At 37.3% G+C, this 17,500-nt stretch overlaps 2 protein-coding genes across 2 annotated transcripts in view; both read right to left on the reverse strand.

Moving 5' to 3' along the window:
- Positions 1-17,500, reverse strand: part of LOC123518597 — a 52,021-nt gene that overhangs the window by 28,857 nt on the left and 5,664 nt on the right. The gene's annotated exons all lie outside the window — the stretch shown is intronic.
- LOC123518708 (proline-rich receptor-like protein kinase PERK2) lies at positions 1,493-9,832 on the reverse strand. Its single transcript, XM_045279709.1, has 3 exons — positions 9,680-9,832; positions 4,183-4,286; positions 1,493-1,865 (listed from the first exon to the last, which is right to left on the reverse strand). Exons 1-3 carry the CDS (start codon positions 9,830-9,832, stop codon positions 1,493-1,495), a joined length of 630 nt encoding a protein of 209 aa, XP_045135644.1.

Consider the following 17,500-nt stretch of genomic DNA (forward strand, 5'->3'; position numbering starts at 1 on the left):
GTGACATAGGATGTACGGGTTTGTCAGAATCTTTACAAAATGCAGACATAAAACAGAGGTCAGTGTCAAAGCCAAAAATGTAAATAGGTTTAGTGTTTAATTTTGGATGAAAAGGCACATAACTGGATTCATTACCTATACTTCAAAAGGTAGAGATAACGCATTAGAAGTTTAAGAATGGGATGAATGCCAGCAGTAGCAGATATCCATAAATTCTATTCCCTGCAGAAGTGACGTCCTTGGGAGTTGTACAGTTTACAGACTTTGATATCTGCAATCACACATGTCGCAAGTAGTTTCTGTTAAAATCTTTCCCAATAAATTCCATCAATTTGCTTTATCTATCGGACAATAAAAGAACAGATCCGATTGAAACTGAGATATGACTGGTACGCAAGTGAACGTAAATGTTATAGACGTTTTATACCTAGAAGTTTATTATTGTTCTTTACTTTCTTCCTTCGCTACCACCACCACCTTTCATTCTGTGGTTTATTGTGTTATATACTTCGACTTTCTCGTTTTTAGTAACCATGCACTTAATCAAATGTGTGTGTGTGTGTGTGTGAGAGAGAGAGAGAGAGAGAGAGAGAGAGAGAGAGAGAGAGAGAGAGAGAGAGAGAGAGAGAGACGTGGTAATCAATAAGCACATAGCTGCTGCAAGGGCTTTTTATGAGGTCAAGTGAGCGTGAGGGGTTTGTGGGTGCCAGCCTCGCTTCACAAGGATAAAGAACTGTTTGGTGAAAGAAAAGCAAGAGAAAGAGAAGGAGGAGGACGGAGAGAGAGAGAGAGAGAGAGAGAGAGAGAGAGAGAGAGAGAGAGAGAGAGAGAGAGAGGGAGGATTTAGCATGATAGTAAGTTTAGTAAATGGGTTGGTAGTAAAGACGAGAAGAGCGGGGTTGTGGCCTGATGTAGCGTGTAAAGCCTCTGAAAACAAACAAACACACACACACACACACACACACACACACACACACACACACACACACACACACACTAAATATGTTCCTGGTTCGTTTGTTTGTGTGTGTCTTTTCGCCGCTCCAGCACCATTAGAGTGCCTACCTGTTGCCATCTACCTGCTGTTGTTGTTGCTCAAAGCTTTCTGTGAAGATGAGGTCGTGAGACAGATATGCTTTTTTGTGAACGTATGCTGTAGGATGTCCTGAGATGAATAATGAACTTGAAAGGCAATGTAAAAGGGAATGATGGAAAAGCAGAGATCGTGGTGCATTGAATGGGAGCAAGGAAAGGCCGGGGAAGCTAACAGTGAAAGATAGAGAGACAGGATACGAGCTAGGAATGGGCGGGGAGGCGGGAACTGGTGGCAGAACTAACATGTAGGAGAGTGATGGAGGGTAAGTTGACTGATGGGATGAAAGTGTCGAATAGTGAAGGATGAAGAGGGAGACAGCGTTGAGAGAGTGAATATGTGGCAGCAAGAGGAAGGGAGGTTAGAATTGGGATAAATGTGTGGCCACGGGAGGAAAGATTAGGGTGGCGGAGTGCGTGTCTGGCAGAATGAGGGAGCGTTAAGTGGCGGGATGAACGAGAGGTAGCACTGGGTGGAGTGGCTAGATGAGGGTCTGCCAGTGGTGCGGGTGGCGGGGGCTGGCGGCTGTGAGAGTGAGTTAACGAGAGGGTGTGCGTGGATGCTGGGTGAGGTGGGGGGGAAAGAGGTGGTGGATGCTGGGAGAATGAGTGGTGAGGTGGATGACAATGGGGTGGATGCAGGGATGGATGTGGTGAGGGGGGTGTTGATACTGGAAGGAGTGTGATGAGAAGAATGAGAAGGATGTTGGATGCAGGGAAGGGTGTGGTGAGAAGATGGGAAGGGTGATGGATGCAGGGAAGGGTGTGATGAGCTGGAAAGGGTGTTGGATGCAGGGAGAGTGCATGTGTATGAAGGGGATGGATGCTGGGAGGGTTTGTGAGGGGATGGGCAGGTGGGGAGAGAGAGGGATGGAAGGTAAGGCTTTAGGAACATCCTCATTAAGTGAAAGATTCAGGTCACACAGCGTGCCAAGCCGAATGTAGGTTTAAAGTTACTTGCCTCTCTCTTTATCCGTCTTATCGCGACTATCAAGTGATAAAAAAGACAAATTGATAAGTTAGAATAGGAGATACCATCAGATATACTCTCACTAGTGAACAGTAAACTATCACTAGTGAACAATAAACTAGGTACCTTATATATATATATATATATATATATATATATATATATATATATATATATATATATATATATATATATATATATATATATATATATATATATATATATATATATATATATACACACACACACACACACACACACAGTGCAGCATAACCTTACTATTGAACGGCAGGAAATGATTATTTAATAATTCATTCGTGGCTGCCTTATTGTCTTACATAATTGTTTCATGTGGCAGATCGTGTGGTTAGCTTCTGCATGGGCATGATTGAGCCTTATGTCTCTCCATAAAGCAAAGTCACCCGCTGTGGTACAGTGAAACCATGCGTGCTTTGGGGTCCGAGGTCTCCAAGCGCACGGGTTCGAATCCTGTCCACGGTCCGAATGTAGGGTGGACTTCCTCAGTCGGGGCAACGGTTTCCTATTGGGTGGGTTTTGAGAAAGGAGGTACCATAAAAAGTATCCCCTTTAGCCCATAAATTCCCGTGAAAAGTCCACATGGTAGAAATAAAAAAAAAAATAAATAAATAAAAACTCGTTCCTTGCTGCTTACCGTCGTGACCAACTTTCACCTATTTCAGGCTGTAAATATGCAACGAAATTATTGTGTTACGTAATTCATTCTCTTCACCGTTTGATCCATCGACCTTGAGTAAGCAAGACGTCATATGGTCAGCTCACCACACGGCATTCACCAACCTTCTGCTCACTAGATACTCATTTTTTACAATATTTTTACTTCCCTTCAGGTCTGCCTCTTTCTACATTACGCCCCATCAGATTTTTCGCTGATAAGTTTTCTCAAAAGTTTCTTAATCTTTTTTCTAAATGGTTTCTAACTTTTGAGGTCTTCTCCCACACGCCAAGGGTAGAAGCCAACGTTTCATCGCTGATGTTTTATCCCCGACGATTCTTCATCCCCGCCCTGGTTAATTACAAAACTTGGGCCTCTGTGTGCCTTACATTATTTTTCCTCATGGCATCTCGCAGATCGTACACTCATCTGTTTCTAATTTCCATATAATTATGTTGCTCTCTCTCTCTCTCTCTCTCTCTCTCTCTCTCTCTCTCTCTCAATTTTTTTTTTCTAATAACGGGGAACGTCAAACATAATTTAATCGTACGGTAAAAGAGCACTTTAATAATTTTCGGAGCAAACAATGTAATAGATCTTATTGCTAGATAACTATTTATCTCTAGCTGATTTATTAATATAGCCCGAAAAATTAGCTCTGATAACAAATCTACGAGCTCAATATTTTACAACCTGCAAAATTTATTTATGTTTTCGTTTATCCTGGTTTATGTTATTATTTTGTGATGTGTGGGACAATTTTATATGAATGTAATAGTATGTTGTTTTCTTTTACCTTGATGTCTTTATTGGGTAACATATTTTGTGTACTGTTTCCTTTCTAGCAATAGGAATGTTTCAAAAGGAAAAAAATGTGCATTTGTTGATGTCAAAAAAATGAAAAAATGTGTATTCTGTTGGTGTTGGCAGTAACCTCGGTAGGCTCAGTTGTTTGCTTCCTTTCACCAGGAGAAGAGGTGTTTAGTTTGCAATTGCTTTACTTGTACTTATTTATAGTGTACCTGAAGATTTTACATTCCCATGACTACCAAGCACACATTCACATTTCAATCTGGAATAATGTAGGAACGCAAGAAGACTGGTCATACAAAATAACGCTCAAGGCATAAGTAAAAGAGAATAAACAATGAAGAATGGTTCCACTCAGGGTGATCTTCATATCATCAGTGTTTAGGAAAGGATTGAGTATCCACGTACATACCTACCTAAAATTTATTTCCCGACTTTTTTACCAAATTCACTGCGATAGCATCATAAAGAAAACATGTTTGAAATTATCTTTCACAAGTCATTTACTTTTAATCTATTCACAAATTAATTATTCATACTGCTGTGAATTCAGCATCCAAAACGAACTGCAACTTTTTATGGTATGACTGCTAAATATACTATGAATAACCTTCACTTTGCATGTTTATGAAGTTTACGATTATGGCTGGTGCATGTGAGGCCTGACGGTAGTGGTGTGGTGGCTTTGGTCTTCATGATGGTCGTGGGGGTGTGGCAACTCTGCACGGAGAATGGCTGGAAAGAGTAAAATTTCACAATCTCTTTTCCTTCTCCTAGATTGTAATTATAGTGCATTGTTGTATATAGTTGTGTGTTTATGTTGACTGAAGAACATTAATAAAAGGTGTGTGAGAAATAGACTACTGATATAAGGGGTCACTTAAAATGGCGTTATGGACGAGGGAGAAGCACGAAAGAGATGGGAGGAGGTGTTGTGGATGACTAATAATGAAGTGAGGCTACCAAGTGTCAGTGAAGATAAATAGCAAAGTTATATAGTCATGCGATGCCATATGCGCTCTCCATGTCCCGTTACATATAAACACACACACACAGACACACACACACACACACACACACACACACACACACACACACACACACACACACACACACACGCCAGCTACCTCAGTGGTTAGAGCGATGGCTTCACAAGCCAGAGGACCGGGGTTCGATTCCCCGGCCGGGTGGAGATATTTGGGTGTGTCTCTCTTCACGTGTAGTCCCTGTTCACCTAGCAGTGAGTAGGTACGGAATGTAAATCGAGGAGTTGTGACCTTGTTGTCCCGGTGTGTGGGTGTGCCTGGTCTCAGGCCTATCCGAAGATCGGAAATAATGAGCTCTGAGCTCGTTCCGTAGGGTAACGTCTGGCTGTCTCGTCAGAGACTGCAGCAGATCAAACAGAGAAACACACACACACACACACACACACACACACACACACACACAAGTCTATTAGAATAATCAAGTAAACTCTCATGTCCTCGGAAATGCTCACTTATTCTTCACGTCGAGGCACGCACCCACTGACTCCTCACACTTACTACCCCTTTCTCTTCCCTTCACGAGGCCATTGGAGCCGCAATATCCAAGGTTCATGCTCTAAAAGTTATAGTGTTAGTCCATTTATTAGAACAAAGGCAATTCGAAATGTAGAAATAAATAAAAAATTTTGTGAAATTTTATGCTGCATTAAAATGACAAAGTTAGTGATAGTTTGTGTTTCTGTAAGGAAACTGGCGACAGAGTGGGCCTTTTATCTTTATATTTTTGTTGCCCTTGGCCAGTCCTTCTGTCTTACATATAAAAAAAATATATATTTTCGGGGTTTCTTGTTGAATTATAGAAATAGTAGTTTCAAAAGTAATGAAACTCGAGTGTGTGTGTGTGTGTGTGTGTGTGTGTGTGTGTGTGTGTGTGTGTGTGTGTGTGTGTGTGTGTGTGTCCCAGTATGTGGACGATTGAGTGTAGTTGTGGATGTCAGGAGGATTAGGTGTGTGGATGTTTAAATATAGAAAAAAGAAACAAAATCATTTGGTGTAACACTTGAGATCTAATTATCCAACAGCTGCGAATATTTTTTTTTTCAATTCACGCTATATATCTTCAACACCACCACCACCATCACCACCACCACCATTACTAACAATATCACTGCCGTCACACCACCACAACAACCACCACAGCTACTACCATTACTACCATTTCCAGGAATGTGACCGCCACCAACATTCATATTATATCACCACCACAACTACTATTTATATTCCTACCACCAGTAACACCACCACCACCATCAGATATACCACTACCATCATTCATTGACACATGGAGACACACTAATGCTGCTCCCACCACTATCATTTTGATTTTTACCACCATCATCGGCACTAGCACCATTACCATCACCAGTACTATCACAACCATTACCACCACCACCACCAATAACCAATATATTGTCAACCAGAATGACGTATATATATATATATATATATATATATATATATATATATATATATATATATATATACATATATATATATATATATATATAAAAATATATATATATAAAATATATATATATATATATATATATATATATATATATATATATATATATATATATATATATATATATATATATATATATATATATATATATATATATATATATATATATATATATATATATATATATATATATATATATATATATATATATATATATATATATATATATATATATATATATATATATATATATATATATATATATATATATATATATATATATATATATATATATATATATATATATATATATATATATATATATATATATATATATATATATATATATATATATATATATATATATATATATATATATATATATATATATATATATATATATATATATATATATATATATATATATATATATATATATATATATATATATATATATATATATATATATATATATATATATATATATATATATATATATATATATATATATATATATATATATATACCACCAATAACCAAATAAATTGTCAACCAGAATGATATAAAAATATATATATATATATATATATATATATATATATATATATATATATATATATATATATATATATATATATATATATATATATATATATATATATATATATATATATATATATATATATATATATATATATATATATATATATATATATATATATATATATATATATATATATATATATATATATATATATATATATATATATATATATATATATATATATATATATATATATATATATATATATATATATATATATATATATATATATATATATATATATATATATATATATATATATATATATATATATATATATATATATATATATATATATATATATATATATATATATATATATATATATATATATATATATATATATATATATATATATATATATATATATATATATATATATATATATATATATATATATATATATATATATATATATATATATATATATATATATATATATATATATATATATATATATTTTTTTTTTTTTTTTATTATTCATTTATTTTTCTGTTTTCTTTGCGTCATTCTGGTTGATAATTTATTTGGTTATATTCCCGAGATGTGATAGGCTAACATGAGAAGTGCTTCAGTATTAATTTCCGTGGTTATGATCTCCTCACCATAAGCATTTCTACAGTTTTAAAAATGATACATTTTCTCTATAATCTTCTGTTTTATATCAGTACTTCCCAAAGAAAATTTTTTCTTTTGTTTATTATGCATTACCTCGTATTGTGACCATTTCCACACCGCTAGTATTATGTATTATGCATTACCATGCTCGTCAATTTTTAATATTAGGCATTATCAGTACTCTCCAAATAACATTTTTCTTTAATATATTATTCATTATCCAGTACATCTCCGTCAACCTTGAATGTCGTGATTTAAAATTGTGTGTGTGTGTGTGTGTGTGTGTGTGTGTGTGTGTGTGTGTGTGTGTGTGTGTGTTCATTGGGTGGGTATGCTCTTCTCTTCTTTCCCGCAGCCGACCCGGTAGGATGTGTCAGAGGGAGGTAATGGTGGTCTCAGGATTTTGTCCGTATTCTTGTGGTTCGTTTCTGGGAACACCGTCCTGTGGCAGAGGCGTGTGTCAAGGGAATATGGGAAAGGAACAAAGGAGGAAAGAAAAAAGTAAAGGAAAAGAGGTGAGGAAGAAAGTGTGAGATAGTGGTAGAGTAAGTCTCATGCTATTTTATTCTAATGAATATGATATATATATATATATATATATATATATATATATATATATATATATATATATATATATATATATATATATATATATATATATATATTGTTACGAGTAATTCGATGATATGAATACATACGGTTACATTATAAGTGATAGATGGAACTCTTTGTCCTCTAGAGTCATCGATAGTACAACAAATGCACCTTTGAAAAACAACGGAAAAGTGTTAGGACTTCAATCCACATCAAATGGTGTCTGATGCCATAGTAAAAAGTAATTATATTCAGTGGAGTGCATCTATGAAATGCTTTTCTACTGGTGCTGGTTGTCAAGTATCGCAAGCATCCCCCATGAAATTTTTGTTACGTTTGTTCATACGCTGGAGTTTATTATATCAACCATGGTCGAACTGAGTGGCCTGTATTCTCTTGCTATTCCCATTCTGTATTAAATGGTATGGTCACCACAAATGAGTCTGTTGGTGCTTGTTCTTCATTTGTGTTATTTTGTTTCTTCTCTGCTCTCTCCTCTAAGATTTATCTAAGCCTCCTTCTTACCTTGTCTTTCGTCTTCCATCCACTTTCAGTCTGAAAACCTTCTCACTCCCTCCTACCCATCTTCCACTCACATTTCCCTCCTCACTCATCCATCCTTCTTCCCTCTCCTTCCATCTCGTTCCCTCCCTTCCCTCCTTATATACCCCCTCTCCAAAATATTCAATGGTATAAATAAAAAAAAAAAGGCTGTGACGCTTCCTTGTTTCAGTTTCTTTCTTTTATCCCCAAGAGAGATCGCGTTTCCACCTTCCGTCCCTCCAGTTCCCGTCATCCTTATCTCCTTTTGGCTCCTTTTCTTTCTTTTCCTTTCCTTTCCTTAATCGCTTTATGTTTCCCCTTGTCATAGGCGAAGGCCAACGCATACAATGATTTTCCAGTTGGTATTTGCACTGGCTCGAGAGAGAGAGAGAGAGAGAGAGAGAGAGAGAGAGAGAGAGAGAGAGAGAGAGAGGGGCTATCGGACGACAGTAAACAGACAGACAGTCAGAGAAAAGATCGACAAACAAACAGGTATAAACAGAATAGCACGTAAAGACACACACACACACACAGGCAAACACACAAACACACAGACACTGAGGAGGGGATCAGTGGCAGGTTCGCCGGGGCCACGTCGAGCTGGGTGAGGCGGCTTGGGAATCGGCTCAACAAGGAAGTTAAAACAAAACTAAAGATGAGATGCCAGGCTGCAAACTGTACACACGCTCACTATGAAGACATAACGATAGATGAAAAACTTGCCTGCCTCTCTACTTCCACTTCTTCACTTTTTACAGACATGATGACTTCATAATCTGTGATAGTGTCTGTTCGTGTGTGTGTGTGTGCGTGTGTATGTGTGTGTGTTTTCAAAGATGTTATTTTCTGGCAGAATTTCCTTTTTTCTTATTACTTTTTATTATCATCAATTGTCCTTCAGTTGTATCGAGTGAGCTGGGCGTGGCCACCTTTATATGCAGAGAGAGAGATGGAGACCTCAGGCCTGATACTGTATTCATGAATGCCGCGTTTCCACTTCACAATGGACCTTTTCCTATTGAATTTTCAGGTTGCCCGCGCTACCTGCTCTTAACTGGTTGGCGTATCCTTTTCTGATTCGCCTATACTGTGGCCACATTAACATTTTCATCTCCACCTTTTTATATCCCTTTGTCTCGGTGTCTCCGTGTGTTTGTCTGTCTGCTCTCTCTCTCTCTCTCTCTCTCTCTCTCTCTCTCTCTCTCTCTCTCTCTCTCTCTCTCTCTCTCTCTCTTGTATGTACTTTCGAATCATATTTTTCAAGGGGAGCAGTGAGTGTAATTTTAGCGTAGCCAGAGTCCAAGCAGAGCCCAAGTGTTTGCTGCCAGTTATGTGCAAAGCCGTTAAGTGGACTTGGGTTGTGATGTGTTGTCATTGTTCTGCAACCCTGTGTCATGCTGTGCTACGGCTACGGTTACATGTGAGCTAATAGGGAGGCCAAGGTCACATTTACACCTAGTGATCACTACAGTATGCACAAAGAAGCGGTCAGCCTGTGGAAAGTATGATTGATCTGCTCGATTGCCACTCACTTTTGTAATGCACTGATAGGCTGTTTGAACGAGGTTAGTGGGTCATTTAAATTTCGAGTTGATTTTATGGGGATACGTGAGGATTAGCATGAGGAGGTTGTAGACATTAACGCATCATAAAAGAGCTATGCATACATCTGCGAGTATGAATATATTTTAAAAGGTGAAATAAAGCGAAACAAACCATGGGAGAAAAAAAGTGTTTTTAACCTAGAAGTTTTTTTATTTCAAATATATTCTTTTATCTATTTTATTTATTTATTTATTTTTTTATGGGTGCGTATGTGCCAGCCTTCCGTCATTCATATTCATATAGGCAAACTTTATTTTGTGGACTGTGTGAAAACTTCCGTAGCGGTATCGCACCTTTTCATTATCAACTTTTTTTTCGAGTTTTGAAGAGAATAAATGAATACATTTTGATGCCCATGATGACTGGTTAATGTATTTTACGTGTGTGTGTGTGTGTGTGTGTGTGTGCGTGTAATTCACCTCGGTCGTCTGCTGGTCACCCAGCCAGTCTTCCCCATTACGGAGCGAGCTCAGAGCTCATAGACCGATCTTCGGGTAGGACTGAGACCACAACACACTCCACACACCGGGAAAGCGAGGCCACAACCCCTCGAGTTACATCCCGTACCTATTTACTGCTAGGTGAACAGGGGCCACATATTAAGAGGCTTGCCCATTTGCCTCGCCGCTTCCCGGGACTCGAACCCGGCCCTCTCGATTGTGAATCGAGCGTGCTAACCACTACTCTACGCGTGTGTGTGTGTGTGTGTGTGTGTGTGTGTGTGTGTCTATATATATATATATATATATATATATATATATATATATATATATATATATATATATATATATATATAACGCTCAACATTATTGTTTTAAATAAATTTTACCGACATCCATATATATATATATATATATATATATATATATATATATATATATATATATATATATATATATATATATATATATATATATATATATATATATATATATATATATATATATATATATATATATATATATATATATATATATAAATATAAATAACGCTCAACATTATTGTTTTAAATAGATTTTTACCGACATCCATATATATATATATATATATATATATATATATATATATATATATATATATATATATATATATATATATATATATATAAAGAATAAATAACGCTCAACATTATTGTTTTAAATAAATTTTTACCAACATCCATTCACATTAAAGTGAAAAAAATATCATGTTGCTCTTGATGGCTTTTTCAGCAGCAGGGATGAGAACAATAGTCTAATTAGTTAGGATAAAGTTTACCATTCACCTGGTGTTGCGGAAGCCATGCTACATAGCGGCGGCCACAACCCTAGGCCAAGTGTTTCCATATGCGTGTTCTATATATCCTTCTGAACTATTCTGTCTAAACACCTGCAGGTCATGGTGCAGTACTTCACTGTCGGCGCTAAGTCAGCATTCGTGTCTCAGGAAAACGTGTCTTTTCTTTATCCGATCACACGAATTATGGCAAAACTACTGTGTCTTTCACCATTCCTAGTAAATAGAGAGAGAGAGAGAGAGAGAGAGAGAGAGAGAGAGAGAGAGAGAGAGAGAGAGAGAGAGAGAGAGAGAGAGAGAGTTGCAGAATGATCGAGACTCAACTTAATGAAAAACTGTACTAAAAAGCATCGTTTAGAATTAAATGAAGGAAACTGACGGTAATTTTTTTTTTTTAAATGTGGATTAGTCACGGAATAGCAGTCTTCAAGTGGCTGAGAGAGAGAGAGAGAGAGAGAGAGAGAGAGAGAGAGAGAGAGAGAGAGAGAGAGAGAGAGAATAGCAGAAAGTGAGTCCTATATGCATTTATTCTGAGTGGAATGCTTGCCTTACTTTTGGTAAATATTCTGGCCAAGTAAAGCGTGTGGATAGAGGTTGCTTGAAATATTGTGGAAATTTATGTGTGGAAGGAATGGAGACAAATGGGGAGATATAAAATGGCTTGAAGTTGTTGAGGTACGCCGGGAGTACAGAAACCGAGATTTCTACTGCTATTCCTCAACCTCGAGTCCAGCTTGTTTGCGCAGCTGGAGTAGAATCTTAAAATATAAACTTATATTGACAGGTGATTCAACTTTGCAGGTCTGGATTGAAGTCTTCAGAAGCAGATACGTAGGCCACCTGCCATTCATTCCGTTCATCCTTTCACTGTAAAAACAACACAACAGGCCCAGGCAGATGCAAACGCAGTCACAATCACAAGTTTGAAAAGTTAATGGACAATTAAGAAAACTGAAATATACAAACAAATTAAGAACAATAAAACAGACAGCTTTGTTTAGAGCAGAAATATTGTGATATTTTACTCTACTCTTGAAAAATTCTGGCTTGAAGCTCTGTCTCCTCACTGTATGTAAGTATGCAACGCAGCGTCCAGAGCTCAACGTTGCTCCACGCTTACCATTCAGAGGACTCAGAAATATGCATCACAGAAGTAGCTGACGTGGTGATGATGAATATGATGCAAACACCAGATAATCTAATGAAATTTGCAGTTCACAATTCAGCAACATAAATGGAGGCCAGAAAAACCACAAGACCAAGTGGTGTGGCTCCTTCCTGCTCTCAAATACTTTTAGAAGGAAAAGAACCTTTCCTGTAATGTAAGTCTCAATATTCGATGAGCCTCTGTCCCGCTTCTGTTGTATTTCCTTTGATTTTATGTTCTTGCTTTCTCAGCATATACAATACTTTTATCTTGGAAGTATGGCGAGACACGCTAGAAAACAACATAAATGGAGAGATTAGAAAAAAAAAGTCAAGCGACAGAGGGATAACACTCGAAATGAACACGTTAGAGATGAACGAACCAGTTTGGAAAATTCACTAGAACGGATGGACGCGAACTTCACAGTAGATTGTGGCACGGTTTACACCTCTAAGATTTAACCATTGTTCTGGTATTTGTCATATATATATATATATATATATATATATATATATATATATATATATATATATATATATATATATATATATATATATAATCCTGAGACTGTGTGTATACTTTAAGCCACCCACCACAATAATTTCGTAACCAAACCTTTCATAGGCCATCTAGAGCTCCGTGATGTTTCGTTTAGAACACAGCACTCCGATGAGTATAACGAAAGAATTCAATGTAAGCACATATATCCGTACATGTGTGACCCTCGAAATCTTGTAAAGAATAATTTAGTTGACTAGCGTGCAAGCAGATAATGTGAAATTATATCAAGTAAAGCAAGAAATGTTGTAGAAAACAAGTACTGAAGTGAAGATGTTACACCGTATAACTGTATTTTTGAAAAGACAAGGCCGCAACAAAACATTTATGGCAGTGGTCGTCTGTGGTCCGGAAACCTGTGTTAATCCTTCTTGTGACAAGGGGAGCGTATGGACTGGAGAGGCTCGGCGATTTTCAATACCACAAGCAGCCAGCTCCGGTTTAACAATATACTTCAAGACCGCCGTAGATACCAGAACTCTTATAGAGTTCATGATAATCAATGACAATATGTGGGTTTTCCATAGGCACAGCTTATATGGATCTATGTGGCTTGGTTGGCTCTGTGTCTTCCATCGCTTCACTTCCAACCGCCTCCAGGTGCAGCACCACGCTCGCTCCCCACCCTATTAAGGAGGACCTGTCTCTTTGTCAACTCGAGTCCACAAGCCAACAGGTTACCCAGACTCTTCATTCCATACTTTTCAACGCTATCAGTGGTGCCTGCAGGTCAAGTGCGTGACAGTCCCAAGAATGTTGTCCCATACCGTCCCTATTGTTGCATGTCACAGATATACTCGTGTATATATATATATATATATATATATATATATATATATATATATATATATATATATATATATATTATATATATATAATGTAATGATGAATAGTAAGAATTATTGTGGTGATGATGGTGGCGATGAATAATAGGAGTGATGGTGATGAGGAATTATTATGAGTAGTGATGCTGGTGGTGGTGATAGTAGTAAGACAGATTGTCGCCATAAGGAGTGACGATAGCTGTGATGAAATGTTGCCCACTTTACAATTTACTGCCATTTATGCCACCAGCACCTGCTCACTTTTTCAAAGCCACCCTGCTCCCCGAACACGGCCTCCCACACTCCGACCGTGCCACTTCAGTAAATAGCCTCAGAGCCACTCCACTTTAAATGGACTACATGTTTTGCCCAGAATATATAGCGCACCTCAGGATAAGCCACCCTGTCTTTCAACCTGGCAATTACGCCGAAGACTCGAAACTCTAATTTATTCTGTCCAATCTTTTCTTTCCCACTATTCCTCCCTCCTCCTCAATTTGGTGGCCATCTGATAGAAATTAACCATCTCTATCTTCAACACTCATTTCTCCATTCACACACACACACACACACACACACACACACACACACACACACACACACACACACACACACACACAATAGATATTTGGGTGTGTCTCCTTTCACGTGTAGCCCCTGTTCACCTAGCAGTGAGTACGGGATGTAAATCGAGGAGTTGTGACCTTGTTGTCCTGGTGTGTGGTGTGTGCCTGGTCTCAGGCCTATCCGAAGATCGGAAATAATGAGCTCTGAGCTCGTTCCGTAGGGTAACGTCTGGCTGTCTCGTCAGAGACTGCAGCAGATCAAACAGTGAAACACATGGTTACCATAGTTATTATTGATTATTTCTTTTTACTATGGTTATAATTTCTGATTTATTTTACTATGGTTTTGATTATCATATACTAGTATTGATAATTATTTTCATACTTGAGGGTTAGGTTCGCACTGCAACCGCCCCCCAACCCCCCCGCAAAAAAAAAAAAAAAGAAGAAAAAAAAAGTCTGTAGAGAAGCTTCGGCTTGACAGACTGAGCCAAAACCTGTTCTGTATATATTGTATATATAATGTTTGTAACATAATGGGAATAAACATTTACTTACCTACTTACTTACACGCACACGCACACACACACACACACACACACACACACACACACACACACCATTACATATGAACGGTAGCTCAGTGGTTAGAGCGCTGGCTTTACAAGCCAGATGACCGGGGTTCGATTCCCCGGCCGGGTGGAGATATTTGGGTGTGTCTCCTTTCGCGTGTAGCCCCTGTTCACCTAGCAGTGAGTAGGTACGGATGTAAATCGAGGAGTTGTGACCTTGTTGTCCCAGTGTGTGGTGTGTGCCTGGTCTCAGGCCTATCCGAAGATCGGAAATAATGAGCTCTGAGCTCGTTCCGTAGGGTAACGTCTGGCTGTCTCGTCAGAGACTGCAGCAGATCAAATAGTGAATTACACACACACACACACACACACACACACACACACCATTACATATGAACGTAGAGAAATATGAGAAGTTACAAGGAAGTTTCAGACACACACGTGAAAAATCCCTGAATAAAACATACCGAGTCTATTTCCACATCCATAAATTTATGTAATCTTATAAAGCTCAATATCGACTCGCCCGTAAGCAACTTGCTATTAACTTTGCACTATATTTTTCACACACGCGCCTGCAAACACATACACACACACACACACACACACACACACACACACACACACACACAATCTCTCTCTCTCTCTCTCTCTCTCTCTCTCTCTCTCTCTCTCTCTCTCTCTCTCTCTCTCTCTCTCTCTCTCTCTCTCTCATTTGTCTGGTGTTGTGTTGAATGAATGCAATACAGTTAGAAGGCTAAACCAATACCACTTCAAGCTCATCTCGATCGTCTAGGCGGGGAGCATATTTGGCATGTATTGGCCCAACCTCCTACCTTTATTACATCCGTGCAATGCTCGCAACAGCCGAGAAGTGAGTGGATGGTTTGGAGATGTTTTTTGCCCTGCATCATAGAGAGAGAGTGTGGTGCTGATGCTGCTGATGCTCTTCAGAATAATGTGGATGGTGGGGATAGTGGTGGTGGTGGTGGTGGTATTGATGCATGGTGTGTGTGTGTGTGTGTGTGTGTGTGTGTGTGTGTGTGTGTGTGTGTGTGTGTGTGTGTGTGTGTGTGTGTGTGTGTGTGTGTGTGTGTGTGTGTGTGTGTGTGTGTGTGTGTGTGTGTGTGTGTGTACATTTGCTTCACAGGATATGTAATGAAGTTACTCGGCTCGTGTCTTGACCGCATCATTCATCCATAAGAGGAACCAGATTTTCACAAAGGATAAAAAGATGCTGATTTCACTTAGTTCAGAATGTTGCATACAGAGATGAAAGGCATGACAAATATTTGACAGCGTCTCATCTACATGGGGATGACTTACATCACGATGGTAATGGTGTCTCCGTGGATAACAGTACCAATAACCATGACAAAGTAACTACTGGAGAATATAGACGCAGCATATATTAGATTATATATATATATATATATATATATATATATATATATATATATATATATATATATATATATATATATATATATATATATATATATATATATCATTAATTGCGAACATTTTTAGAAAGACAGGAAAAAAATAATAAAAGAAAAGAAAAGAAACACAGAAATTGTGGAAAATATTTTATTCCACAACCACAAGCAACAGAACTATGTTAATATCTGTTGTACTGTTGGGCATTTAATTACGCAGCTATAGTCAATTGATTTAATTTAACTACACAAGGAATAATTACGTGCTAATACTAACGTAAATAATTTTCATAACTATAAAATTGTTACAAATGAAACAATGAAACATTTCAAACGAAGCACTGTCGTAAAACTCGTGAATGCGTGGCTCCGAATCTTACGGCAATTCACAGGTAGCCACCACTACGAGTACATCAAGGACAACTCACACTGCACTTATAGACTGCTTGACCCAGTCCGAGTCATCAAAGTTATGAGACTTGCAAATAAAGGATCGCTGCCATTGAACCTTGACTGAACTGCTAACCAGTAGGGATAGGAAGGGGTTACTTGTAGGCGTGCCTTACGACCAATGATAATTAACAACAAAAGATAAGTGGTAGTCCTGTTATAATCTGTTTCATATTCATTCCCACATTAAATAGTCAGCATTACTTTACATACGTACGTATGTGGTTTGATTTTCAGTAATGGATCAAGGACAAGCACATACGGTACCTACCTATCTATCTACCTTGCGAACCGTGAGTGACACTAGAAAAGCTCAAGTGTTTGCATAAATGGAAGAAATGAAGTTTATGAAGGACGACTAGGAATGGCCGAGTTAAATTTTGCATAGGAATATAATAAAAACAGGATGCTTATTATTAGAAATAATAAGAAAGAATTATAAAGAAATAAAATAAAAGTTGGTCTGAAATAGATTAAATAAAAGTTGGTCTGAAGGGAATTTTTTATATTCTTTCCTTCATGAAAGAGTTCTCCAACAATAAACAGGAACTTGGATTTCAACAATGGCTCACAAAAAAGAAGAATTCTTCATTGTCTTTGTAATTTTTCGCTGTGTTATTATATATAA

This window comes from Portunus trituberculatus, chromosome 44, assembly GCF_017591435.1.
Source record: "Portunus trituberculatus isolate SZX2019 chromosome 44, ASM1759143v1, whole genome shotgun sequence".
Classification (NCBI taxonomy): domain Eukaryota; kingdom Metazoa; phylum Arthropoda; class Malacostraca; order Decapoda; family Portunidae; genus Portunus; species Portunus trituberculatus.